This window comes from Caretta caretta, chromosome 6 (genome assembly GCF_965140235.1).
Source record: "Caretta caretta isolate rCarCar2 chromosome 6, rCarCar1.hap1, whole genome shotgun sequence".
In the NCBI taxonomy this organism is placed as follows: Eukaryota; Metazoa; Chordata; order Testudines; family Cheloniidae; genus Caretta; species Caretta caretta.
In genome coordinates, this window is record NC_134211.1 from 23463934 (window position 1) to 23490601 (window position 26668).

At 42.7% G+C, this 26668-nt stretch overlaps 1 protein-coding gene across 17 annotated transcripts in view; it reads left to right on the top strand.

Annotated features, from left to right (window-relative positions):
• Window positions 1–26668, top strand: part of BRSK2 (BR serine/threonine kinase 2) — a 426862-nt gene that overhangs the window by 366262 nt on the left and 33932 nt on the right. For 7 of the 17 annotated variants that reach the window (XM_075129316.1, XM_048853892.2, XM_048853899.2 and 4 more), the window contains 2 exons: window positions 6690–6840; window positions 22393–22453. In XM_075129316.1, the coding sequence (XP_074985417.1) occupies window positions 6690–6840; window positions 22393–22453 (212 nt within the window). Of the gene's footprint in view, window positions 1–6689; window positions 6841–10866; window positions 10933–15184; window positions 15209–22392; window positions 22454–26668 lie in introns of all 17 variants that reach the window. The other 10 variants (XM_048853888.2, XM_048853891.2, XM_075129317.1 and 7 more) reach the window with 2 other exon arrangements.

The following is a 26668-nucleotide window of genomic DNA, read 5'->3' on the forward strand; positions in this document are numbered from 1 at the left end:
ATGACAGCAGTCACCTCTTCCTGAACATCCGCAAATCCACTCTAAATGTTAAAAGCAGGTAAAACAAACAAAAATCTGAAAAATTGGAAACTTAAACTTTGCGATAGAGCTGGTCACAACATTGGGGAGGGTTGTGAAAATGTCAGTTCCCCCCAGGTTTCAACAAAATTTGAAATTTCAAGGAATATTTTTGTGCAAATTTTAAAATTCGAAATATTTCAAAACAATGGGAGAAAAATCCACAATGGCATCCTAATTTTCTCTCTCTCTCTCTCTCTCTCTATTTTTTTTTTAATTTTTGAAATTCAACATTTTGGTGAAAATATTTGTCCAAAAAATTGAAATTTGGAAAATGTTGACCAGCTGTACTTTTCTAATATATGTATGTGTCAGTGTGTTCATCAGATCTCTATGAAAAATAGCATAGGGGGAAAACTGACAAGTATGATGGATATATGCATATATACATATATATATATATACATATACATGATATTCATATATACATATATGAAGGAGAGATGATGGTGCGTTAGAAAGGTTTTATCAGCCTGAAATACAAATGACCACATGATAGTTGAACAGGCCATGCCGAATGAGTTCCACTGCAATATTTATACCACACAGCTTACTATTGTGTATTAAAGATATTTTTGAACGATTTTCACACGTTTGTTGGGCTTACACATTGTATCCCTTTGTCTGTATAGCCAGGTAATCCTTTACCACTGTAGTGGTCTTGTAGTACTATTGTTACTTATTATTTGCATTGTGAAGCCACGGGCATAGACCCGGACCCCACTGTACTAGATGCTGTATAAACACAGAACGAAACGACATTCCTGGCTCCAAAGGCCTTACAGTTGAAGTCAGGGGTTCTCAACCTTTTCCTTTCTGAGGCCCCTGCAACATGCTACAAAAACTCCACGGCCCACCAGTGCCACAAGAACTGTTTTTCTGCATATAAAAACCAGGGCCAGCATTAGGGAGGAGCAAGCAGAGCAGTTGCCCAGGGCCCCATGCCACAGTGGGCCCCACGTAGCTTAGCTGCTCAAGCTTTAGCTTTGGCCCAGGTGGCAGGGCTCGGGGAGGTGTAGCTTTGGCTTTCTGTCCTGGGCCCCAGTGAGTCTAATGCCAGTCCTGGTTGTCGGACCCCCTGAAACCTGCTCGTGGCCCACCAGGGGGCCTCGAACCCCTGGGTGAGAACTGCTGATCTAAGTGACTTCAACTATACATGACTCAAAGGGAATCAAAAATACATAACTAATAAAATTTTAGAAAAGTACCTGAAATAGCATTTCTGTACATAGTAGTGTTGTGGTTTTTAAGTCTAGTATCTCATGACCTTCAGGGCTAGAAGCAAGTGCTGCCTATTCCATTGAAATGCTTGGACTCTCCCAGTCCTGCTGTGTGATGAAATATTGAACTTTAAATCTGTCAAGACTTAATTCAAGACTCATGCTCTGGGCTTCAGGTCTGTGCAGTTTTTCCAAGAAATCTCATATGTGGAGGAAACTATAAAACGCTTACCTGGCAGGCTGATTTTTAACAATGTGACCTGCTTGAAGCTGCAGGGAGTTTGAAACGTTAGCATGCTTCTGGCAGAGATGGGTTAATAGGCAGAGTGTAGTTAATGTGGTCAAAGGTGCCTGATAAATGCAGTTTATCACATGGTTCTGTAATTTATCTATTTAATCACATGTACAGTTTATCACTACCCCATAAGTTTTGTGTATATTTGTGTGTGTGTATTCCTGTCTTCCTACAGTGACTTGTTGACTTTTGACTTGGATAGATGATTTTGCAACACAGGGACAGGGCTCCCCTATGACACAGATACTTTTGCTATTGAACAGTAGTAGCAGAGGTGATTGAATCATTACCTCCAATGCATAAGTGAATACAAAGCCATGCCCTAACTATGTCATATACCTCTCCTTCCATCTCCCAATCCTGTACCTCCCACAACATTTTCACTTGCTGGTTCAAATACTGACCATCTGAATTGGAATTTTCTACACAGGATGAGAAAGAGTTCCCCAACAGCGGTAGGCTATCTTTGAGCCAGATATAGCACTGTGCTATAACAGCACGTTGTAGAATCCCCGAGCATTATTATTTGAGTGTTAGTAAGATCAACTTCCTTTCCCAGAGGGGGTTTCCCTCTCCTCTGCTCCCAGCAGTGTCTCTAGGAACATGGGGCAAAGTTTAAGTAAGAGTAATCATGCTTTTGATGAATATCTTCTCATTAGCCATGAGCACTGACCTTGCTCCAAGAGAGAAGAGGAAGGGTGAAGGGAAATGGTAATGGATTTAATAATAAATGCTCTGAGAGACCACATTCCTCAGAGATGTGTGTTGCTTGAGCACTTGCCAAATAAAAGTACATGCGCACATACTGAACTCTTCCTCTTTCTTTGTATGGTACAGTTTGGAAAGAATGGATGCAAGCAGTGAGCATAGGCTTCTGAATTCCAGTTGAAGCTCAAGGGGAGATCAGACTCTATCTCTATAAACTACCCTTCCCTTCCTGGTTTCCTTTTTGTGTTTGTTTCACTCTGTGTGCAGATATCTCTTTCTCAGAGAAGTAGGAGAAAGTTTTCTTTTTTCATCATTTGAGGCAACGTTCTATTACTTTTCTCCCTGCAAAGCTTCACCGGGAGCAGAAGTACACAAGCAGGAAACCTTCCTCCTTTTGCTCTCCGCGTTGCTATGTAATCTTGTTCGTTGGTGATTTGTTAACACCAGTTTAGCTTCGGTGGGGAGGGCTTCTGTCCTCGGACTTTGGAGGTCGCAAATCGGACCTGAGAGGTTGGAAGCTGAGAAACAAGCTGACAGATCTTCTCTTGTGTCAGAGGAACTTTCAGTGCAAAACGATGCTTTGAAGGTTAAATGGAAAATGTGGTGGAAGGGCAGCTGTGGGGAGTCTGCAGGGCCAGCCCTCCTGTTGTGGCACCCTTTGTAAAGCAGAACATGTGACACAGCTTCCTCCAAATCTACAGCAGCGCATCTTCAACTCTGCATAACCATGACACACTCCAGCCTGCCTTCAACTTGCTTTCAGCTGCCTTCAGCCTGTGGCAGGATAACTGTATTTAATTATCAGTGCAACTTGGTTACTTAATTATCAGCATGATCATCACAAAGGCAAATCCCAAAGGGATGTAGACTCCTTGCAGATTGAGCACACCACAGATCAATCTCTCGGTAGGTCCTTAAGACAGTGTGGCTGACTGTTCGGTCTGTGCCCATCCGTGGCATTCTTATGCACCACCTCGGCTTTTGGTGACAACCTGAGTAGCATCCTGTAGCAATATTCCTTGGTAAATATGCTTCATAGTTTGTTGGTCTTCCATCCTAAGAATATGTCCATACCAACTGTCAAGGTTCCTTCCCCACTCTGAACTCTAGGGTACAGATGTGGGGACCTGCATGAAAACCTCCTAAGCTTACTTTTACCAGCTTAGGTTCAAACTTCCCCAAGGTACAAACTATTTTACCTTTTGCCCTTGGACTTTTGCTGCCACCACCAAATGTCTAACCGGTTTTATTTTATTAGGAAAGAGCCCGTTTGGAAACGTCTTTCCCCCCAAAATCCTCACCAAAACCTTGCACATACCTTCCTGAGGAAGGTTTGATAAAAATCCTCACCAATTTGCATAGATGACCACAGACCCAAACCCTTGGATCTTAAGAACAATGAAAAAGCAATCAGTTTCTTAAAAGGAGAATTTTAATAGAAGAAAAAGTAAAAAGAATCACCTCTGTAAAATCAGGATGGTAAATACCTTACAGGGTAATTAGATTCAAAACATAGAGAATCCCTCTAGGCAAAACCTTAAGTTACAAAAAGACACAAAAACAGGAATATCCATTCCATTCAGCACAGCTTATTTTCTCAGCCATTTAAAGAAAACAGAATCAAACACATATCTAGCTAGATTACTTACTAAGTTCTAAGACTCCATTCCTGTTCTGTCCCCGGCAAAAGCATCACACAGACAGACCCAGACCCTTTGTTTCTCCCCCCTCCACCTTTGAAAGTATCTTGTCTCCTCATTGGTCATTGTAGTGAGGTGCCAGCGAGGTTATCCTAGCTTCTTAACCCTTTACAGGTGAAAGGGTTTTTCCTCTGGCCAGGAGGGATTTTAAAGGTGTTTACCCTTCCCTTTATATTTATGACACAAACAAAGAAAGATACCAAACTGAAGTAAGACTCACTGGCCTGTAATTCCCAGGATTGCTCCCTCCAACATTTGCTGCCCTCCAACCCTCTGGTATAGTAACTGATTTTAAGGAGAGATTGAATATTTTAGTTAGCAGCTCAGTCACTTTATCCTTGTGTTCCTGCAGAAGTCTTGGGTATATCCCAGCCAATCCTAATGACTTGCTGTTGTTAGTTTTTTGACAGTTCCTCATCTTTAATATGTTTAAAAAAATAGATTGGAGGTAGATATCTCCCCAACATCTTATGTGGTGGAGTTTAATGCAAAGGAATCATTTAGTTTCTCAGCAATATCCTTATCCTCCTTAATTGCTCCTGTTACTCTCTGATGGGCCAGCTGACCCACGGTCCTGTCCACAAGCTTCCTGCTTCTGATATGTTTGCAAGATGTCTCATAATTTGTGTTTGTCTTTGGCTAATTGTTCTTCATAGTCTTTCTTAGCTCTCTCCTAACTCCCAGCTTACGTTTGACTTGCCATACTTAATGCTCCATGTTATGGGTGTCACTTGGGCTGGATTTCCATTTGCTGAAGTCTCCTATTTTGATCTGGTTTGGCTCAAATTAGCCCTTGAACCTTGCCATTTGATTAGACTGGGTTTTTTCTTCCCTTCTTGCTTCCTTTGTTGTTGAGGGTTAGCCATACCTTAGGTGACTCTGTTACTCCGCCAAAGTAACCCATGTGCCACATCTGAGGATTTTCCTTTCCTTGCTTTTGAGTTAGCCTCTCTCAGACTGGCTTAATCTTTTATTTTATTTTTAAGTCCCCCTTTCTAAAGTTTAGTGTCCCCAGGCTAGTCTTTGATATCATCCCTTTGCTGAAAACATTGAACTTAATTAAATTCCGGTCACTGTTGCTTCATGATTCAGCTACAATTACTTTTTGAACCAACGGTAGCGTGTTACATAAGACTAACTGGAGAACAGCCTCTCTTCTTGATTTAGCTGTTTGAAGCAGCCATCATTAAAGCTGTCAAGAAACTATTTCTGTAAACCTTGTCCCAATGTCACATTTGACCAGTTCATATGTGTGCAGTTGAAGGCACTCACTGTTATTGCTTTATTGGATCTTTCTGCCTTTTTGATTTATTGATTTGTTTTTCTGCTTCCTTTTTAACAGGAGAAATATGATTGTTAATGATAAATAATAAAAATGATTAGAGGCCTCACATTGGTCAGACCCCATTGTGCTCCCCATTGTTTGCATATATAGTAAATAATAGTTCCTGTCCTATGGGGCTCACAGTTTAGAAGACAAGACATAAGAGAGAGATGAAACAAGCAAGTGGGTGGAGGTAGCAGTGGAGGATGGGGTAACAAAAATAAACAGAGTATCAATATTGACGATGATAATCATTATTAATAATAATAATTAATTGAAGTACCAGGAACGTTAAAACTGGGTTCCCATGGTTTAAATACAGGATCTCTTGATGGGGGGAGGGTCTCAGAGAATGTTTTTTGTGAGCTCTCCAATCTCAATGGAAGAGGCAAACGATATCTTCTCTCTAAGGTATTCATTAGTCATTGGAACTGGATAGGTCTTTACAGTTACAAACAAACGAAGGGTTTTAAACAGCCTCACTTTAAAAAAAAAAATCCTTTCTCCTCTCACTTGCTCAGCTGTCCTTCTCGGTGTGGGTGTGCTACCATCAGAGTCAGGATGATCCAGTGATTAGGGCACTGGCTGGGGACTCAGGAGACCAGCCCCACCACAGACTTCCTGTGTGACCTTGTGCAAGTCACTTAGGGCCAGATTTTTCAAGGTATTTCAGCAACTAAAGATCCACATTTCCATAGGAATGACGCACTTTGGTGCTTTTGAAAATCTCTCTAGGCACTTGTCTGCATCTTTAGGTGCCTAAATACCTTTAGAAATCTGGTTTCTAGTGCCTCAGATCCCCATCTATGAAATAGGGATAATAGTACTAGCCTACCGCACAGGAGTGTTGTGAGGTTGAACACACTACAGATTGTGAAGTGCTCAGTTACTGCAGTCATGGAGCCATATAAGCACCATATATAGATACATTTCTCTCACTCTCCAGTCACCATAGAGTCACCCAGGTTAGACAAGACCTTAATTTTTCATGTAAAGAGAAAGTAGGGGGGAAAGAAACCCCAAAACTTTCAGGCCTTCTTCATACAGCATTCTCTTCCCTCCACCACTCACTCCCCTCCCATCCCATGCTCGGTAGATCAACCTTGACTGATGTTTTGAATGTTTGCAAGCAGCATCTGAGACACATGCATTGTGTGGCCGCTGTGAAGAGGTGAAATTTGTGACTTGGGGAAGAGGAGATTGCAAATGTTTCTTCCCCTTCATCAGGGGACAATCAGCTCGCTCTCTGTGGGGGGAGATGAGCAAGGGGGATTGCTGAGGGAGGGCTGTCAGGCCGGGCCAGCCTGAACCACAGGAGATGGGCCACAGCCAGACTCAGCTGACTGCATTCTCTCTGCACAAAGATCCCCCCAGGAAGCGTGTGGACTCCCCAATGCTGAACCGGCACGGGAAGCGGCGGCCAGAGCGGAAGTCGATGGAGGTTCTCAGTGTGACGGATGGCGGTTCCCCAGTCCCAGCTCGCAGAGCTATTGAAATGGCACAGCATGGACAGAGGTAGGTAGCCCCCATAGCCAGGAAAGATGAACCCCGTACTCCTTGCCTCCCCTACTTCCCCTCTACACCCTATACACAGGAGGAGTTTGAGAAAATGTTCTATCCACACCAGCATTCGTGGAAACATCCAGCAGCGCTCATGGTTACTGGCACCAGCGTATCAGTTCTGTCCATGGCGTGAGGGTCCTGTCCATTGAACCCTTTTACTCAGAATCCTACTGAGACCCTTGAAACTGGTGTCATGAGAATAGTATGAATCTGGAGAAACCCCACCTGACTCCTTTGGGTGCCTCTCAGAGCTGCTGTCAAACTCAGTATGGCCCTGACGCTTGTAGCTCACTGGATTTCTTAAGCATGGTGGGTATGTATCATTCCAGTTCTCTCATATGCAAGGAAACTGCTGCTGTTGTGGTATGCTGGAGAGGAGTGGGGGGAATGGTGTCCCCAGGGGAACTGCTGTGCAAGCTGCCCTTCTGGTTGTGGTATACCATGGAGATGGTTTCCACGCTCATTACAGGAGGGCCACACCAGGGAAAGGCAGAAGGAAAGCATGTGTATTTGGAACAACACAGAGATATATCAATCTGTGTCAAAGAACATCACATGTACATATACTGTCAATGCTTTAGCTTGTAATTCAGCTTTTGTGACATGGTCTTTTCCCTCAGCTGTTAAGATCTGCTCAGGAAGAGTCTCCTGTGCCCAGAAGCTCCTTTTGCTGGCTGGCAGCTGGGCGAAGAGCATGAAATAAAGATGTTCAGAGGCCCTTAGAACTGCCTGTGATTCTTGTTGGATGGCTGAGGCAGTTCTAACCCTAGAGTGAAGAAAGCTATTCCCCGAGAGCTGCTAGGATTTATTCCTGGGATCCATGGCTGGGTATCCTTAAGATTCAATGTCTGAAAGATTCCGCATCATAGGTCAGACAGGACACCAGCTTTATTCCCCCTCCCCCAACAGTGAAATAAAAGGATCTCTATAGTGATCAGGGAGCTGTTTCGGGGAAACGTGTATTTCACAGAGGCCACAGATGTCAAAGAAGGTAGAATGAAGAATAAGACTGAGCACTCTGGGAACAAACAGTTACCAAGCAGTAGTCACTAGAATCAAACATCCACCTTTTCCCCATCTCGCCTTTAATCCAGTCCTGGTACCTGGAGGTCCTGTTTGCCCATGAAGTTCTCATGTATGAGACAGCCTCTGGTGCAGTGAGCGGACTTCAGCACCCAGCTGCAGACAGTTTGTTGCCTTAGTAAGCTGCTGTACTCTGCAGTTGCTTGCGGGGAGCATTTACCTAGGTGGAACAACAAAGAGGAACCAGGAATAATGGTGAGACAGACAAATTGAGTTAGGAGCAAGTCATTCGACCAGCCTAGAGCTTCCTGGCCTGATCCTGATGTGTTCTGATAGTTGGAACACTCCCTGCCATCTCTCACCTTTGGCTTGGGAGTCCATAACAAGTTGTCAGAAAGCTAAAAAAAGGGGAAATCAAGGGCTCGTATTATCCAGCATATTCTGTTTTGCTTTGAATGTCCTCTTCTCCCCCACAATTGGAAAATGTTGCAATATGAGGTGATCAGTGGAAAGAGACACAAGAGGAATGTCTGAGATTATCTCAGAGACACTGAAGAGAGATGCGTTGGCGGCATTTCAATGAGGGATGTCTTTAGCTTAAAAAAGGCAGGACTCATGCCAGAGGTGTCAGGGTCAATCAAAAGGGATACACTGGGAGTGTGTGTGCAGCAGACAACTTCAGCTAAAGCAAAACATACAGATCTGATGAAGGACAGTGGAGGGGCACACGCTGACATTCTGCGGGATGATGCCCAGTTCAGTGGTGCATATTTTGGAAGAGGTTAAGGGGAAGGTGCTATTTTATTTCAGGCTCAGGCTTTCATTATTCTCCACATCTGTAGATGACAACGGCACAGGGTGAGTTGCTGGCAGTGTGATTATTTATAACGTGAGCCGGCTTCATTAACACATGCCACTGCACGGAGAGTGTCTGGGGATGGTGCACTGCTGATAGGGGCACCATCTGTCAGAACAGTCAGTAACAAAACGCTAGGTGCCTGCGCCAAGAATCAGGCTTTTTAAGGCTAGCTGTATAGTATTCAGCAGCAAGTGACCCCCAGACGGTGGATTTTGCAGCACTTCTTCTTAGCCCGGTGTCTTTCAGGGGGGTGGTGCTGCCCTGATAGTCTCGGTCTGGGCAGATGGATAGAAACTGCTGTATTCCAGGAGGATTGTACTGCACTCGGAAGGTGAAGAGAGACTGAGGAGACAGTCCTAGTTAGAGATGAATGACTGTGTAAACACCAGGAAATAGACACCCATTGCTTCCTTCACAAGCTACCAGAGATGCTTCTTTGGCTCAGTGGGCAAAGCACTCCCTTGTGACTTGTGTTTTAGTCCCACTGTAGCGAACATCTGTTTATTTGCAGAAAGGGTATGCATGTGATAGCCTCCAGTTGTATGTGGCTAAACAACACTCTTGGCACCCAGTCTGGGACCACAGGAGCCTCTAATCTTGATATTATGGGCTTGATATCCTGTTAGAGTAGCCACTCAAGCTTGAAATAGGGGACTCAAACCCAACAGGTTGGTAAAAGAGCTTTTGTGCTGAAAGCATTAGGAAAAAACATAGCCCTTCAGTGACTTAGTCCTGGAGAAGAACAGTGGAACAAGTGAAGTCCTACACAAGGACTGGCTTCCAGCTTACAAGCTGCTGCCCATCCCGCGCTGCTTGAAACAATGGTGTTGGCTCTCTACGTGCTCTCTGTTGTTTCTCTGACTGTATGTGACACACTAAAAGCACACAAACACCCACTGCGCCTACATCTGGTGGTTTGATTTGGCTTTATCCTGATTTTAGCCAGCCCAAATGTATTGAAGGGGAGAGTGGTACTGAGCTACATCACTGCCAATGCTTTTCTTTCCCACCAATTTCAGACTGCTTGGCTCCTCCTAGAAGCCACAGCTTTACTCCTGCCAGGAGAAACGTCAGAGGGGAGGGGATAGGTGCACGGAACACTGCAGACACCTCCTGGCACTAAGAATCTTGTGAAATGGACAGCCCCTCCTTTAGGTGGCGCCTGTTACCCCTTCAGCCGCTGGAACCTCTGCTGGGGTGCCAGAATTTTCACAGTGGCAAGGGTCAGAGTTGAGAAGATTTGATCAAACTTCCTAAAGTTGATTCCATCAACTATTCATTTTCCTTCCGTTCTTTTTCTTGTGGGTTGCTGAGGTGGATAGCACGAATGAAATATCAGCCAGTGCTGGCAGGCTGTATTGTGAAGAGCACCTATCCACACAACACGGCGCTAACACGTAACATAGACCTCCTTTAGCGAGGCTTTTAGAGTCCTGCTTCTCAGCTACTGGGATTCTGACCCCAGTTTGGGAAGCAGAATGGTTCTTCCTGAGGATGGAGAGGGGTGTGGGACTGGCAGAAACAAGCCATGAAGAGTAGAAAAATAAAAGAGGCCTTTAAGAAGATCTGCTTGCAGTTTTGAATCCGTGCCCAGTGTGTGCTTAGTGTTAATGACTTCCCGGAAAGGCTTTCAGATTCCCAGCAGGAGTAAGGAGGGCTTTGCTATTTTCACATTCAAGCATGGTCCATCTCCAGTGAGAAATGTGAGCAAGTGGACTCCAGCTGGGGTTGTCAGTGCAGTAACGGGGAGCAGGGTGTTGGGTGTGTTTGTTGGGGAGGTCACAGACCACGAGAGGCTAGGAGTTTACTCTTAGAGAATACTTCTACAGGGGTCTGATTCTGCCATGTGCTGAAGGTCTCAGCTCTCACCAAAGCCAGTGGGACTGGGAGTTGAGGAAGCTCAGCACCTTCAAGAGATGATCAGCACCATTCAGGATGGAGCCATAGTTTGGAAAGGAGCAGGAAAGGTGTTTTGGAGATTTGCTTTAAAAAGGACATGGGTCGGGAGGGCTTAGTGTCAGGGACGCTTTCAGGTGAATCTCTTTTATGAATGTCCATATTAGTAACTCTGTTTTCTCACTTTGTTCCTGCCATAGTAAAACAATGTTCAGTAAAAGCCTGGATATCTCTGAAGCCAATCCCAAATTCAACAAAGAAGAAAGGTATAAACACTGACAATCTGTTCCTCTCCTCTACCTCACTGCTGAGACCTTAAAGATGCAGCACTTATCTTCTCCATATGGGGATGCAGCTGCTCATGCCTAGAGAGAGCCAGGGAGGGTGGGCGGTGTTTTGTGGGGATTTGGGGGGATTTTGTGTGTGTCTTCTGCTGTAGAATGCTATGTATTTTTATATACAACCCTTCATATGAATCTGTCCCCAAATGCTTCACGCACGGGCTTGGATTTTAGGATTTCCCCCTAAAATTTCATATTATTGCTACCACTGAATCAGCCTCCCTGGGTGTTCACAATGGTGGGAGTGTACCAGTGTAGAAAGGGGACTGGTATTTTAAACCACCGTGTTACCTAAACCTGCTGTAAGAAAGGCAGAAAACTCTGGGCTTTAAAGGCCAGCAGCCATGTGGAGCTCTGTCGACACTACACTCCCATCATTGCCAACTCCAGTGCGGCTGAGGCAGCGGTAGCAATGGTGGGAAATTTTAGGCTCAGAAGAAAAATGCCTTCAGCCAAGGGGCAGGCTCTTTAAGGCTGTTGTGGATGCACGAGCCAGAGAGAGAAAGGGAAGGAATAGTTAGAGGGGAGATTGAATCAGGACGCTGCAGACTCAGTGGCTCAGGGAATAGTTGCAGGTAGCAGGGAAAGAATAAGCAAAAGGGGCAACTCCCAGCTGCTGCGGAGAGGGGCAAATGGGGCTGGGGCAGAGAGGCCGCCAAATTTGGGAATTTAAATAGAGACTCTTGGGCTCATTTACAAAATTAATTTTGCCTTTTGGAGGAAGAGGGTGTTGTGAAACACTGAACACCAGAGTGATGGAGCTCGTTTCTGGTGCTAACAGGAAGCTATAACGCAATGGTAATTCCACACCATATTGTAGCCCTCCTACGCTACATGATAAAGACAGTGCTTAAAAACCCTTGACCTTTCCCCCAGTCCTTCGCTCTTACACCCTGAGCCAGTGTGGTTATGTCTTTATGGGATTTCCTGTCCATTGGGCCATGAGCACGTCTCATGGGGAAAGTGGGTGGCAGAGGGAACACCCTGTCAATTAACAGTCTGTAATAATAACAACAATACTGAATATTTATATTGTGCCGTTAACGCACAAATCCATCCAGTTAAGGGGCCAGCAACAAAAGCCACAGCCAGAAGGACGGAGGCTGCTCCATGGCACTGAAGTGGGAGGAAAGTTGAAGGTTTCTCAAGGTTCCACAAAAAATCTGGAGGAACCCTGCTTCCCTTTATACAGAAACATTTCCAGTTTAATATAATTATTGCCCTTTAAATATAAACCTTTTGAGACTTCCCATGTGTGAGGGTGACAGTCTTCCTATCAGCCTTTCACAGACTGACACAATCAGTTGAACACACTGTTTAAGGGCCCTGCGGCTGCCACAGAAAAGATGTAGGTAGAGCACTGAGTTTGCCAGCAGATGGAGGGACAGATCCTGAGACAGCATGCCAGGTACTCACTTGTATGAGACCCAGCAAGAAATGAGCAGGGCACCCAAGCTGTCAGGATCTCATGAAAGCTCGTGTCCAGGAAGAGGTAATGGATTGCCAATGGAGCACGCAAACTTGGTCCCTGAGACTTGCAGCCCTGTTATCGTAGCTACAGACCTCTCATAATCCCTCACTGAACCAGAAAGCAAGATCTGATGAATTCCTGGAAGCTTGGGCATTTCTTGTTACCCCTATCTAAATTATTCCAAGACTGCTCAGAAAAACAGCCCTTCCACAGCATTTAGGATTTGGTCATAGATACAGAGAGGCCTTTTCATCTAGTCTGTGACGCGAGCTCCATTGGTTTCCCTTTGCACTTCTTCTGCAGCTGTGCAAAGGGTGGAGAAGATGGCACTTCAGGAACAGCTGGGAGAATCCCCTAAAGACACAACTTCACTTCTAGCTACATCACAGAGGAGATGTTTTCAGAGGGCAGGCGGGCTGGGCTGGGCTTCTGCAGGAGAACCTCCTTGGGGCCTCTTGATTGAAAGGAGAGCGATGAGGAAAGAGATGGTTTGGCACATTCCCTGCCACCTTCCTCCACATTTTTATCTTTCTGGGTTTTAAGCTGAAAGGGTCTCCAAGATGAGAAAAGAAGTGGGAGGCAAAGGGGAAATAGTCTTCAGATCTACTAATGGAGCAAGGAGAGGAAGGAAGGGCAGCAAAGAGAACCCCAGCAAAATGACCCCTCTGGGGCTAACTAATCATGGTGGCCACTAAATCGTTGGCCAACATTTCATTCTCCGGTTTTTTTATTTCTCTTTTTTAAAAGGAATACTGCATCTTTAAGGATCTTCCCCCTCTAGATGCACATGATTGTCTTAGTAGCTGAGGTCACTGTCCCTCTCTTCTCCTCTATCTTTTCTCTCTTTTAGCTCCCTCTCGCTCCTTTCAATGCTTTCCTTCTTCTGTATCTGGGTTGCTGCAGCTCCGTAGTTCACTTGCTTCAATATTGCAGGGAATGCACATGTCTGCGCTGCTGGGTCTATTGTGTCCTGGGTTTGTTGTTTTTTTTAACCTCATTTCCCATCTCCCTTTCCCCTAGTTTCAGTTTGCTTTCTGTTCTTTGTTAAAATCCTCAGTGCCTTTCCCTTTGGGGAAAATAACTCACAATGAAAGAAAAGTGGATAAATCTATATACACACATTATGTATGTATTTCAGTACAGTGTGTGTGAGTATGGGTGTATTTTATAAATATATACACACACAGTAGGAGCCAAATCCTGCTCTCAGTTATATCCGTTTAAATGAATTTTCACTGATATAACTGAGAACAGGGTTTGGCCCTATGCATGTGCATTAGGATCTTATCCAAATTATAACTCCAAACCAAGTATCAATGGAGTGTCACTCATGCATATGAAAAAACACTCACTATAATGCTTCTTTCCACCTCTCTGTCAATGTACAATATAGTGACTTTTTTTTTAAATTGTATGTGAGTCTTAAGTTTTCTTAAGATCACCCCCATGTTGCCTGGCACAGCGTTCGGAACATTCACATAACAAGAAACACATCTGGCTGTGTTTATAAGTAAACTGTGAAATCAACTTGGCAAATGCTGAATTTGGCATTTATGGTGGGGATCATCTTGTGGAGGATTGACCTGCCATTTGTAACTCTGGCAGCTAGGGAACCTATTACAGAAACTGAAGAGAAGGAGAGAAAATGATGTTTCTATCCTACTTGGAGTTTGGTTTAATATCAAACCAGAGCTTTTCACATTAATCAAACATCAGATTGGAGAAATAATAAGTATTTGTAGTCTCCCAATCTAGCTCACAACCCAATCAGGGCATAGAGAGCTTAATAAAAATAATCCTACCTCTTCCTTGCGTGCTTTGATCAGCAGTGAAAAATTAAGTGTTGAATATTTGAATTGCTACCATCAAGCTTAAAAGTCAACATACCATGGGGATAAATGGACAGTTCACACCTCTTTTAGGGTTGGTTTACACTCTATTCAGATTGGAAGGCTATTTCTGCAACTTCTAAGGCCTGGAGACTTGATTTATTTTAAATGAAAAATTAGATTCTGGAGCACAGGATTGCGTCCCCAGGGATAAGTACTGGCATGACCCAGCTAATCTGAATCCCTGATTTTAACACAGTAAATGCTCCCTCATGACTATTAAGCTAGTATCAAAGCAGGTTTCAACTTTGCCTACAGTCTCACTCACTGGGCTCCCAGACTGGCTCAGAAATGTGGACTTTAATGACCAATACCTTTCCCAGTTTATGCGTAGGAAAAGGTGTTTCTTGCCAGGCCAGTTTGAGGGGCAGAGGGACACTGTGCTGAGCAAAATGGGTGCAAAGAGATCAGTCTCCTTTTTAACACTCTGATATAACTGTTCTTCATCTAAGAGATGTTATGGAAACAAAACAAGGAATGCAACCCCCCAGCTCTGCTGACTGTTCAGTTGGGTGGTGTTGGTTTCTCTTAACACCTTAGTATATTCTCTCCCAATTCCCAGTTCCCAAATGCAAAAGTTTGACATTTCTGCATTGTTTGTGTGCAGTATGGAAATCACTGTCTAGTAAATGAAACTGTCCCCTAGCATTCCTGGTCTCCTGAGCGGGAGGCACCTGTGGCAATAATTCTGAGCATTCAGTTCTCTGAACAGTATTTCACTTTGCTTTTCGTACTCTTCTCTCCACCTGCCTCCACGTCGTCCCCCACCCCTCTTTCTCTCTCTCTCTCTCTCCCCTCTTTATTTCCCCCTTCCAAGGATGGCGAGTGCAGATGCATTGGGGTAAGCTCCAGTTTTGGATTATACCTGTTGTTGGACTTGTTATATCTTCTAGAGAGATTTTGTAACTTGCAGAGTTAGCAAATATAGATGCATAGACTTGATCAAATGAAACTTTTTAACAATGAGAGAGATGTGGGAAGAAGCATTTTTGTGTGTGTCGGGGTGTGTGTGTGTGTGTGTTGGAGTCACACACTGTACGTCTCTTCTTCTTTTGTTTGTTTCTTTTTAATGTGTCAGGGGACACAAAACTAATCTCTGACACTATGCAGATACTAAGACACTTGAGAATGAAAACCCCTGCCCCACCTATTGCACTTTTCACGTCTGTATGGCACACCTGATTGGTTATTGATATTTGAATAACAATGTCCTTCCCCACCCCCCACCACCACCACCCAAGATGAAGCTAAAACCCACACATGGTCTAAAGTAATTCCTGGGTATTTTCCCTCCTCTTAGCACAAGTCCTTTTTCCATGAGAAAATAATCAGCTCTGACACCTTCAAAGCACTTTATTTTCTGATACAAGTAGGAATATGGTCACACTTTAGATGAAGTTTCATTTATTAATAATTATTAAATTGATAATAAAGTATTAATATGTTTTAATAAATTGTAATAGATTGTCCAGCAAGTCAGTAGATGCTTAGAACCAGAGGTTATAACCATCTATAGCACCTTCTAATGTTATAGCTATAACCACCTATAACATGTACTATTCGGGTCAGTAACATACATATAACATCTCTTAGTGATTTATTAACCCTTTATAAAACAATTATAAATGGAACCTTAATATAAAGTGTAACTGGGATATTCTAATTAAACAAGATTATGCTGTTTAATATCACTACCTAGGGTGTGCAGAAAGGTGCAAGTCCCCTCTCCCCCTCCTCTTTTCCCCATGTGTGTCTGCATCCAAGGGCCTGATCCTGCAGACATCTACTACAAGGTGTAGGACTTACTACCATGATTAGACCCATTGACTTCACTGTAGCAATTCAGGGTAGCAAACGTGCCCTCTAGTAAAAATTAAGATTGGGGCATAAGACAATACAGCACCACACTCTGAGGTGCCATCCTGATATTACATAATTGGTTGTATCCCTGCTATTTATTACTCTTGTGATCAACTTTGCACAGGGGAAAAAATGGTTGATGCTCAAAATTAAAAGCTAAAGAGAGATTAGGTAATAGAGCATGACTTGGCATGTTTACAGACCAACCAGTCTACTGTCTCTTGCGTATTAGATCATGTAGCATTCTGGAGGATTTCAGACCTTTTGTTGTGGTTTAGAAATCTTGATTTTTCATTTAAACAATGAAGTGAAAAACAAGAAGGAGCTTAGTTTTTGTCTAATTTGACCTAATTTGTACTGTAAAAGAAGTGAGCAAGTGACTGGCTGGGCACGTTTGGCTGAGATTTTCAAAGCCACCTACAGAGTTTGGACAAATCCAAAATCTCAGCCACTGTTTGCACCACCCAGGGATGCAAGTCTGATGCATTTACCATACGGTGCATGCATGCTGCAGGCTCCCATTCTTGGAAGCTCCTGGCTGTGAACAGCTAAAATGCTGCTTGCAGGACTGTATCCTGCACTCACTAAACTCCATGGACCGAGCCCATTTTGAAGGCCACAATACAAAGACCTGGGACCAAACTTACCCCATCCCGTAAAACTTTATTCAAAACGATCATTCTCCCAATAAGAATTCACCACTGCTATGAGGCACTGAATTTTACCTTTGATCGTATTTTAAAAAATCTATGAGTTTTATTCAAAGAGAAACTGAGTGTAAAGTCTGATGTAGCTTCTACACTGGATTCTGTTTTTAATCAGAAGTAAAACAATTCTTTGGTGGTGCTTTTCAGGAACCGCCAACAGAAAAGAGACAAAACCAGTCTCTTGTCTTTTCTTAACTATAAAGGTTTTGAACAGTTTGTACAAATGAACCCCAGTGTACTAAGAGTTAATGGGGTGCTTAGGTTGCTCATTGAGAGAATCAATAGACCTGTGGTTATCTGAGAAGGTTACTTAGATCCAAGGGTAAATGTCATCATACAGATTTTATTCACTACTTGATTGGATGGTGCTAAAGAAGGTGGCTTCACCAGAGGATGAGTATGAGAAATGGCAACAATCACATTTTAAAAAACTTCCTAAAATAGCTTGTTTCTGAAAAATATGTGGCCTATACAGAAAGGTGTGGTACGACGGCTAGTGTTTTCAAAAGCACTTTGGAGGAGAAAGCCCTTTGCAAATTAAAGGGACTTGTGCCCCTAAATGATTTAGGTGCTTTTGACAATCCCACCCTAAAGGCTCTTTTCGGCACCTATTTAGGGTGGTGCTAAATCACACCAGACTCTTCTGTGTGATAAGTAAATAGATAAAGGGCAGGTCTACACTACCGCTTAAGTCCGTATAACTTACGTCACTCAGGGGTGTGAAAAAGGCATCGGTGCAGCTGGGCCAATGTAACGGTTCTAGTGTAGTCTAGCCCAGAGAGTGGTGCACAGATTACTGGCACGTGCACTATGTAAAACACTTTGAGATCTACCTGAATGTGGGAATGTAATAGAAATGTAAGGTGTTATTAATGATAAGGAATGGAGTTATTTGAGTAATTATACAAATGATACTTAGCGTCCAATGATTCTTAATGGCTCTAGAGACTTTAAGATGGTTACCCACTGACGGATATTTTCAGCTAAATACACTTAGTTCATAATCATAGAGAAAAGATACTTTTCCTGCTGTGGTTTGCCATGTTCCTCCTTTTTCCCCACACAGTAAGATCGTTGGGAGTCTTCAGTGCTCATATGCTGCCTGCGGGGACTTCCACTTTCACTATACAGTGATATATAGATGCAGATATTTAAATTCTTTCTATGCTTTCATCTTAACATTGCAGCATTGGGCCAGTTTTGATGACTGATGTTTGGCTCCTGCTCTGATTCTGTGCACCTGGCTGACAGATGCAGAACAGTGCCAAGTCATCCTGCAGTATTTTTTACAAGCTGGTTTAATGGATTTCTCAAAGAAGGTGGTCTTCTCAGGAGGGAAAAAATCTCTCATTCTTGCTTGATAGCCCTTTTTTTTTTTTTTTTTTTTGGCTGAGAGCTGAAGAGCCTGCCACAAGTGAGTTTCCATAATCACTTGGGAATGGTATCCCATTGGTAAAACTTAAATGCTGGAATTCATTAGAAAGAGGAAGAAGCAGGTGAGAATTCTGGAAACTGTCCTTCCCTTTCATGTGAAGGGGAAAGATTTGAAAATGGTCAGCTCTCTTTTTTAAAGAGCATTAAAAATTGATCCATGCGCTCCTTAGATTCTGCCCTGTGTTCCCAAACACAATTTCCAGTTTGAAAAAGCCAAGGTACATTTAAGGATCTACTTTACCTCTTCCCTTGTTTCTTTATAAACCACCAGTAGCCACTCTGTGGAAATAAGGCTAATTAAATTAGTAGTAGTGTGGATACTGAATGCATTTCCCATGAGATTTTATTCCAACCATCTCTTCTGACCTCTGCATCAGGCACCTAAAACTGGGGGAAGCTCAGTATATTACAGCTTCTTGCAAACTACTGTTTGTGATAAGGAACAGGGGCTGGGAGATGGGGCCTGCTGTGTTGCTCCCCATATATGTGTGACCACTTGCTTTTTTAATGTGGGGAGAGGTTGGAATAAGAGCAGAGAAATCAGCTTTTTTGGAAACAGACCTGATTGGGAACAGGTGGAGAGGAGAAGGTTTTAAGCAACTATCCTGAAATTCAGGTGAATGTTAAAGATCAACTTCCAACCACGACTGAGTGTTGAGGGGAACAAAAGGCCAGGTACTTTGGTGCCTAAAGATGCAGATAGGTGCCTAGTGTGATTTTCAAAAGACCTAGGCACCTAACTCCCACCTGCAGAGAAAGGTAACATAAAAATAGTCCAGCAAAAGTGGAGCTCCTGTACAAAGCAGGCCATACTCTGCTCTCATTTGCAATGGTGTAAGCCCAAAATAACACCAGTGTCTGCAATGAAGTTAATGTGGGTTTACACTGGTAGAAGAGAATGCAAAGGTTGGGCCAGTTTGATTTGTATAGATGGCAGTGATGGACGGGCTGCACTGAGATGCAAGGAATGAATTCCATGGAGAGTTTCTGCACTGGACACAAATTGTCAGAATGGAGCTTGTTGTATGTTAATTTAAACCTTCCTCCACTGCCATCAATTTTTTTTTGTAATGTTATAATTTCTTTTTAAGAACGGATGGATGTGAAAATGTTTTGAATCTAAATTTATAATTTTATTCTTATATAATAGAGAGCGATACAATTGATAGACGGGGCAGGGACTCTAATTTAGCTTTGTGTTCTCTGGAAGGCTGTTTATACTTACAGGACTAATATATATAATGTATGTGCACATACCTAATAGGGCTGGCAAATGATTTTTAAAAATCTCAATTAATCTCAAGATTAAAAATAATTTGCAATTAATTGCAGTTTTAATTGCACCGTTAAATAAAAATAGAATACCAATTGAAATTGATTATAAATATTTTTGGATTTTTTTTCTACATTTTCAAATATATTGATTGCAATTACAACACAGAATACAAAGTGTACAGTGCTGTCAAGGTTCCTCCCCCACTCTGAACTCTAGGGTACAGATGTGGGGACCTGCATGAAAAACCTCCTAAGCTTATCTTTACCAGCTTAGGTCAAAACTTCCCCAAGGTACAAAATATTCCACCCGTCGTCCTTGGATTGGCCGCTACCACCACCAAACTAATACTGGTTACTGGGGAAGAGCTGTTTGGACACGTCTTTCCCCCCAAAATACTTCCCAAAACCTTGCACCCCACTTCCTGGACAAGGTTTGGTAAAAAGCCTCACCAATTTGCGTAGGTGACTACAGTACAGTGCTCACTTTATATGATTATTTTTATTACAAATGTTTGCACTGTAAAAATGATAAACAAAAGAAATAGTATTTTTCAGTTCACCTTTAGAGTCTACAAGTCCAAGCATGAAGGGGCATATGAATATTTAGCTTTAATGGCACATAAATACCGGCTACAACCATGCCATGTGAACACCTATTCTCATTTTCAGGTGACATAAATAAGAAACGGGCAGCATTATCTTCCGTAAAGGTAAACAAACTTGTTTGTCTTAGTGATTGGCTGAACAAGAAGCAGGATTGAGTGGACTTGTAGCCTCTAAAGTTTTACATTGTTTTGTTTCTGAGTGCAGTAATGTTAAAAAAAATCTATATTTATAAATTTCACTTTTCCAACAAAGAGATTACACTACAGTACTTGTATGTGGTGAATAGAAAAATACGGTTTCTTTTGTTTATCATTTTACTGTGCAAATATTTGTAATCAAAAATAATCATATAAAGTGAGCACTGTACACTTTGTATTCTGCATTGTAAGTGAAATCAATATATTTGAAAATGTAGAAAAAAATCCAAAAATATTTATAATAAATTTAAATTGGTATTCTGTTATTGTTTAGCAGTGCGATTAAAACTGCTATTAATCGTGACTATTTTTGTTAATCTAGTTAATTGATTTTGCATTAATCATGTGCATTAACTGCAATTAATTGCTAGCCCTAATACCTATATATGCTTGTATACACACACACACACACACATACATGCGTGCACACACATATATGGTACTCACAGTTGATGGCTCCAACTGTGAACAGAGATTTTTATATGTTAGTTGTTGGTTGAGTTGGTTCTCCAGTATAGTTTCCTCCTTCAGAAATTGTTCTTCTTCAAGACCACCTATCCTTCCAGTTGAGGAGAGTTGAAAACAGCTGTCTTTAGAGCTGGTCAACAATCTGGGTCAGTTGAACGTGGGAGCCACATGAAATGCTTTCTGCTATGAGGGACAGTTTTTGTCACTGCTTCTGTATTAACATTCTCTGCTGTTGAGAAGTTCCATTGCTGAGCTGTTCATGTGTTTGGTCTGCATGGCCTTCCAGGTCAGAGCCACTGGTTTTGACCCAGTGCATATGTGTATTTTGATTGTTGTTATCTGCAGACAATTTTTGCAGAGGCCTTTGCTGGTGAGTGTAAGGGGATGTGATTCTGTATGGGTCACCTTGCTGGCAGGTGGAAGAGCAGGTTGTCCCATAGGATGGACTTCACCTGAATACATTAGGGCTGTTGATCCCAAAATTGGGAATCCCATCAGCAAGTAGGAGGGCTGGTGATCCCATAAGGGAGATCTCACTGGTGGGCAGAACAGCAAGCGATCCCATAGGAGAGCTCACTGGTGGTTAAAAAGGTCTGTTATCCCATATGGGAACCCCATAAATGCTAGATTGAAGTGACACTGATCCTGTATAGACTTTATCAATGGCCAGAAAGGTCATTGCTTCCACAGGGTGACCTAATTGGTAGGCAAAGGCCGGGTGATCCCATAAGAGGAGCCGTTCTAGTGAACAGAAGAGTTGATGTTTCCATAGAGAGGAGCTCTCCAGTGGGCAAAAGGTCCCCTAGGGGAAGTTCCTGAGAGGGCAGAAGAGACCCATGATTTCAGATGCAAATCTCACTGGAGAGGTAAGGGGATGGCATCGTGGTGAAGTTAGAAATGGTGGCTCAACATCAAATAACCAGTCACCATAGTCCTGAGCTTTGGTTTCACTCGGACAGGCCTCTGATTTAAGGAAATAGTGTGTCCGAGGCACTGCAGATTTGACCTTTTTTGGTGCCTGGTAGAATTTTCTGCTCTTGAGAGTTATCCAGACAGTGGTTTTCCATATCTCTGGGGTCTTTACCTCGGGCACTGCAAGTGGAACTATGCAGAGAGTAATTCTCACCACCAGTACTGGGCTTAGGATAACCGCTTTTGCCATGATCTGTTTAGTGTACACCGGCAGGAAGCAGTATCTGGCCATGCACAAATACTCATGACCCTGAAGTGGGTGGCATTGCACAGCTCCACTAACACGGGTCACGAGATCCTCTCTGTGTGAACATAATTTCTTAGAGGATGGGAGAGTTGAAAGGTGTGTCATGTAGTGAGAGGGTAAGGAAGAGCCATGTGCTTTTCCTGTGGAAAGCCTCCCTCCTGCTCCTCACCTCATGCCTCTGCATGCGGTGGCTGGTGTTCAATGGATGTTCCTTGCCCAGGGTTTCTGAGGGCCATCTCTCCCTGTTGTGTTCACTCAGGTCTCGGTCGATCAGCGGAGCTTCATCTGGTCTCTCCACCAGCCCCCTCAGCAGTCCAAGGGTAAGTGGCATTACTTCAGGATCTATGGGTACCATTCCCTCAGACAATCTCAGTGCTTTTTGGCTTCTATGCCTGTAGAGCTGTGGTTATTTGTAGGGTGTTTTATTTTTCCTTGGTTGGTTGTAAATTTGCTTGAAATGGAGAGATATTGATTATAAATTCATGTGCAGCATCTCTTACCCTACACACGTTTCCTGTGCTACCCGAGGTGGTGCAGGAGTCTCTCTATGGCCCTGTCCATCCTCAGCCTCGTAACCACATTTAGGACCAAACATGGCTGGGACATGTAACACCCCGTTGGGTTGTCTATAGCACGCCTTCAGTTAATATGGATGCTTGTAACAAAGTCACAGTGAAGCACCATACCATGTCACTTTAGTTCTGCTTAGTACAGAGCCATGCTTGACTGACATGGGTCTAGCTAGAATGGGGATGTTACTGAATATGGTAGTAAGCACCCTGGTTTGGTGCTCTAGTGAGGAGTGGGCTTCGGGTGGGGAGAAATTATATGGATTTGAGGGCTGAAGAGAAATAAGAACTTAGCACATCACAAGACTGGGGTCTCTGAGGAATCACAGACTACTCACTTCTGTCTCCTGTCAATCAGCCAAACCCTGAGGTCTTTACTAAGTATTTAGCCAGTCCCTACTGAGGCAAAGGTCCCTTTCATTTCAGTGGCAGCTCACCTACCTAAGGATTGAGTACAACATCAGGGAATCATTCCCCAGGATCGGTGCACAGACTATCCCCTCCTCACGTGGGTCTTCCCTTCTTGTATCTGGGGTAGGGAGGAGAGCAGTGGAAGACAGCTCCCTCTATGACACCATCACCACCAGCCTGGGAGCCAGCTCGGGTCTGGAGATCTATGCATGCATAGTGGAAAAGGGATGTGGGATGGCTTGGGGGGACTCACATCCTACCACAGCCCCCTGCAATATACAATAAACTTTCCACAAAGCTATTACAGTCGGAGTGCACAGAGGCCTCACTGTGGTGGGCATCCTCTCTTGGAGTGGGGGTGAGGATTCCGGGCGTGGCATCTGGCAAAGAGCTTTGTCAATGTATCCCCATGCCCCGAGCTGCAGCAGAATGCTAGTGGCTCACTGAAAAGCTCATGGGGCTATGTCGATGTCTGGCCCAGAATGTTTCAGGGAACCTCACAGCCCTTGCTAGGCCCCACTCCCAGCAGTTGTTTCCATGAGACAGTGAGTGTACTCCCATCCTGTGTAAGCACTTAAAGATGTGTAGATAACTCCAACACCTCAAGCATTTCAGATTGCTATTTCGCTTAAACAGTCAGATGTAATTCATATTCTTAAAGGGACATGGTCACGTACAGCTTTCTAGCTTTGCAGACTTTCCAGTCTCACCATTGTTTCAACTATTTTCTTAAGAGCATCCAATTTCCAAAACCTTGTCCCATCAATTTTTCTCCTGTTTTGTAACTGGCAGACATTTGATTTTGTTCCCCCATGTCTTTAATACACCAGGAACCAACAAGGCTCCATTTCATGAGGTTCCTATTCTGTGCACTGGCCTCTCTGATGTCAGCAGGACTGGCCAGAATTCTGAGAATAATATTAACTGCTGCTCCAGAATAAGTGGGAAAACTCACAAAAATAGCATCCAGTCCTGCAAACCCTAGTCATGCGAGTAATTCTTTCTCATGAGCAATTGCATTGATGTCAGTGGGACTACTTGGGTGAGTAAGAACTCCTCACATGAGTAAGGGTAGCAGATCTGGTCCACAGTGACTATTCTTTACAATTATTACTTAGGAGCAATTGATTAAATGCTTTTAAAAATCTATTTAGCAGCCAGGTGGCATTCTCAGAAGACCATAACCATTTTAAGGTGGTCAGATTTTGGTCTTAAAGGGACACTGTTGGGTTAAAAATCATATAGTTTAAAAAAAGTGTCCTTACTTATGGTTCTAGTAGCACCTTAGGTTATTGAAAGGATAAGTATTTTCAAAATCAAATGTTTTTCACTATTTACACTGCTTGGGCTCAGTACTGCACCATGCTGAATTCAAGGACAGTTAAAAATGCTTGAAGCTCCCAAGATTAGGACCATGGTTTACTTTGTTGCACCTCTCTAACCTGTAGCAGTGAGAAGACACCAGTCAATTTAATGGAGCAAATTAGGCTCTTGGTTAAACTGGTGTAAATCTATTGAAGTTAATGGTATTACTCCAGGTTTTTAGTGGTTTAACAGAGTGCAGAATGGCTTTATTTCTTGTAAGCTTGATTCTCGTGCTGTCATACATTGATTACGTGAGCTGTACAAATTGCAGGGGAATGCTTATAATTATTACTTTTAAACCTGTTTTTGTTGGAATTAATTATAAATGGAGAATGATCTCTTCCTGATAGTGACCAGCATGAATTAGCCACATTCCTCATCTCTTTGACCTTCCATTCCTAATGGTGATTTGGAATTCACCAAAAGAGACAGGTTGTCTTAATTTTAAAGTGTTTTACAAAACCTAATATTAATAGAAATATTTTAATGTATTGGTTTTCCTTTAATTTTCAGAGTCTGATCCAATGTCCATTGAAGTCCATGGGAAACTTCCCCTTGAATTTAGAGGGCTTTGAATCAGACCCTCAGTGCAAACAGTTTTATTTGTTTGGCTTTAAACATTCCACTGCATTTTTAAACATTGCAGCCTGGTGCTAGTACTTGAGAACCAGTCTGGTTTCCTTTCTGTGATTTGGGGATGCAATTGCTTTTGCATCATATGTATGCACAATGAGGCTGGATTAGAGCCTTTAGAGGCTACAACAGTATAAATAATGAATATAATAAAATATATTTGTTATGGCCACAAATGAGCAAGCTGAGTGCAGGACCAAGAATAAACAAAGAGTATAAATGGTGAATTTTTACAATTATTTCAGTGCTGGTAATGTAGGATGTTATTACTAGGGCTGTTGATTAATCACAGTTAACTCATGTGATTAACTCAAAAAAATTAATCGCAATTTAAAAAATTAATTGCAATTAATCACAGTTTTGATTGCACTGTTAAACAATAGAATACCAGTTGGTTGGTTTGGATGTTTTTCTACATTTTCAAATATATTGATTTCAATTACAACACAAAATACAAAGTGCACAGTGCTCATTTTATATTATTATTTTTATTACAAATATTTGCACTATAAAAATGATAAAAGAATTAGTATTTTTCATGTACTTCTCATACAAGTACTGTAGTGCAATCTTTTCATCATGAACGTGCAACTTAGAAATGTAGATTTTTTTTTGTTACATGACTTCACTCAAAAACAAAACAATGTAAAATTTTAGAGCCTACAAGTTCACTCAGTCCTACTTCTTGTTCAGCCAATCATTAAGAGAAACAAGTTTGTTTACATTTACAGGAGATAATGCTGCCTGCTTCTTATTTACAAAGTGAGAACAGGTGTTCACATGGCATTTTTGTAGCCAGCATTGCAAAGTATTTATGTGCCAGATATGCTAAACATTTGTATGCCCCTTCACGCTTCGGCCACCATTCCAGAGGACATGCTTCTATGCTGATGATGCTAGTTAAAAAAAGAATCCGTTAATTAAATTTGTGACTGAACTCCTTAGGGGAGAATTGTATGTCTCCTCCTCTGTTTTACCGGCATTCTGCCATATATTTCATGTTACAGCAGTCTCGGATGATGACCCAGCACATGTTGTTCATTTTAAGAACACTTTCACTGCAGATTTGACAAAATGCAAAGAAGGTACCAATGTGAGATTTCTAAAGATAGCTACAGCACTCGACCCAAGGTTTAAGAATCCGAAACACCTCCCAAAATCTGAGAGGGACAAGGTGTGGAGCATGCTTTCAGAAGTCTTAAAAGAGCAACACCCTGATGCAGATATTATAGAAACCGAACCACCAAAAAAGAAAATCAACCTTCAGCTGATGGCATCTGACTCAGATGATGAAAATGAACATGCATCAGTCCATGCTGCTTTCGATCGTTATTGAGCAGGACTCGTCATCAGCATGTATGCATATCTTCTGGAAAAGCGGTGGAAGCATGAAGGGACATATGAATCTTTCGCACATCCGACACGTAAATATCTTGCAACACCAACTAGAACAGTGCCATGCAAATGCCTGTTCTCACTTTCAGGTAACATTGTAAACAAGAAGCAGGCAGCATTATCTCCTGCAAATGTAAACAAACTTGTTTGTCTTAGCGATCA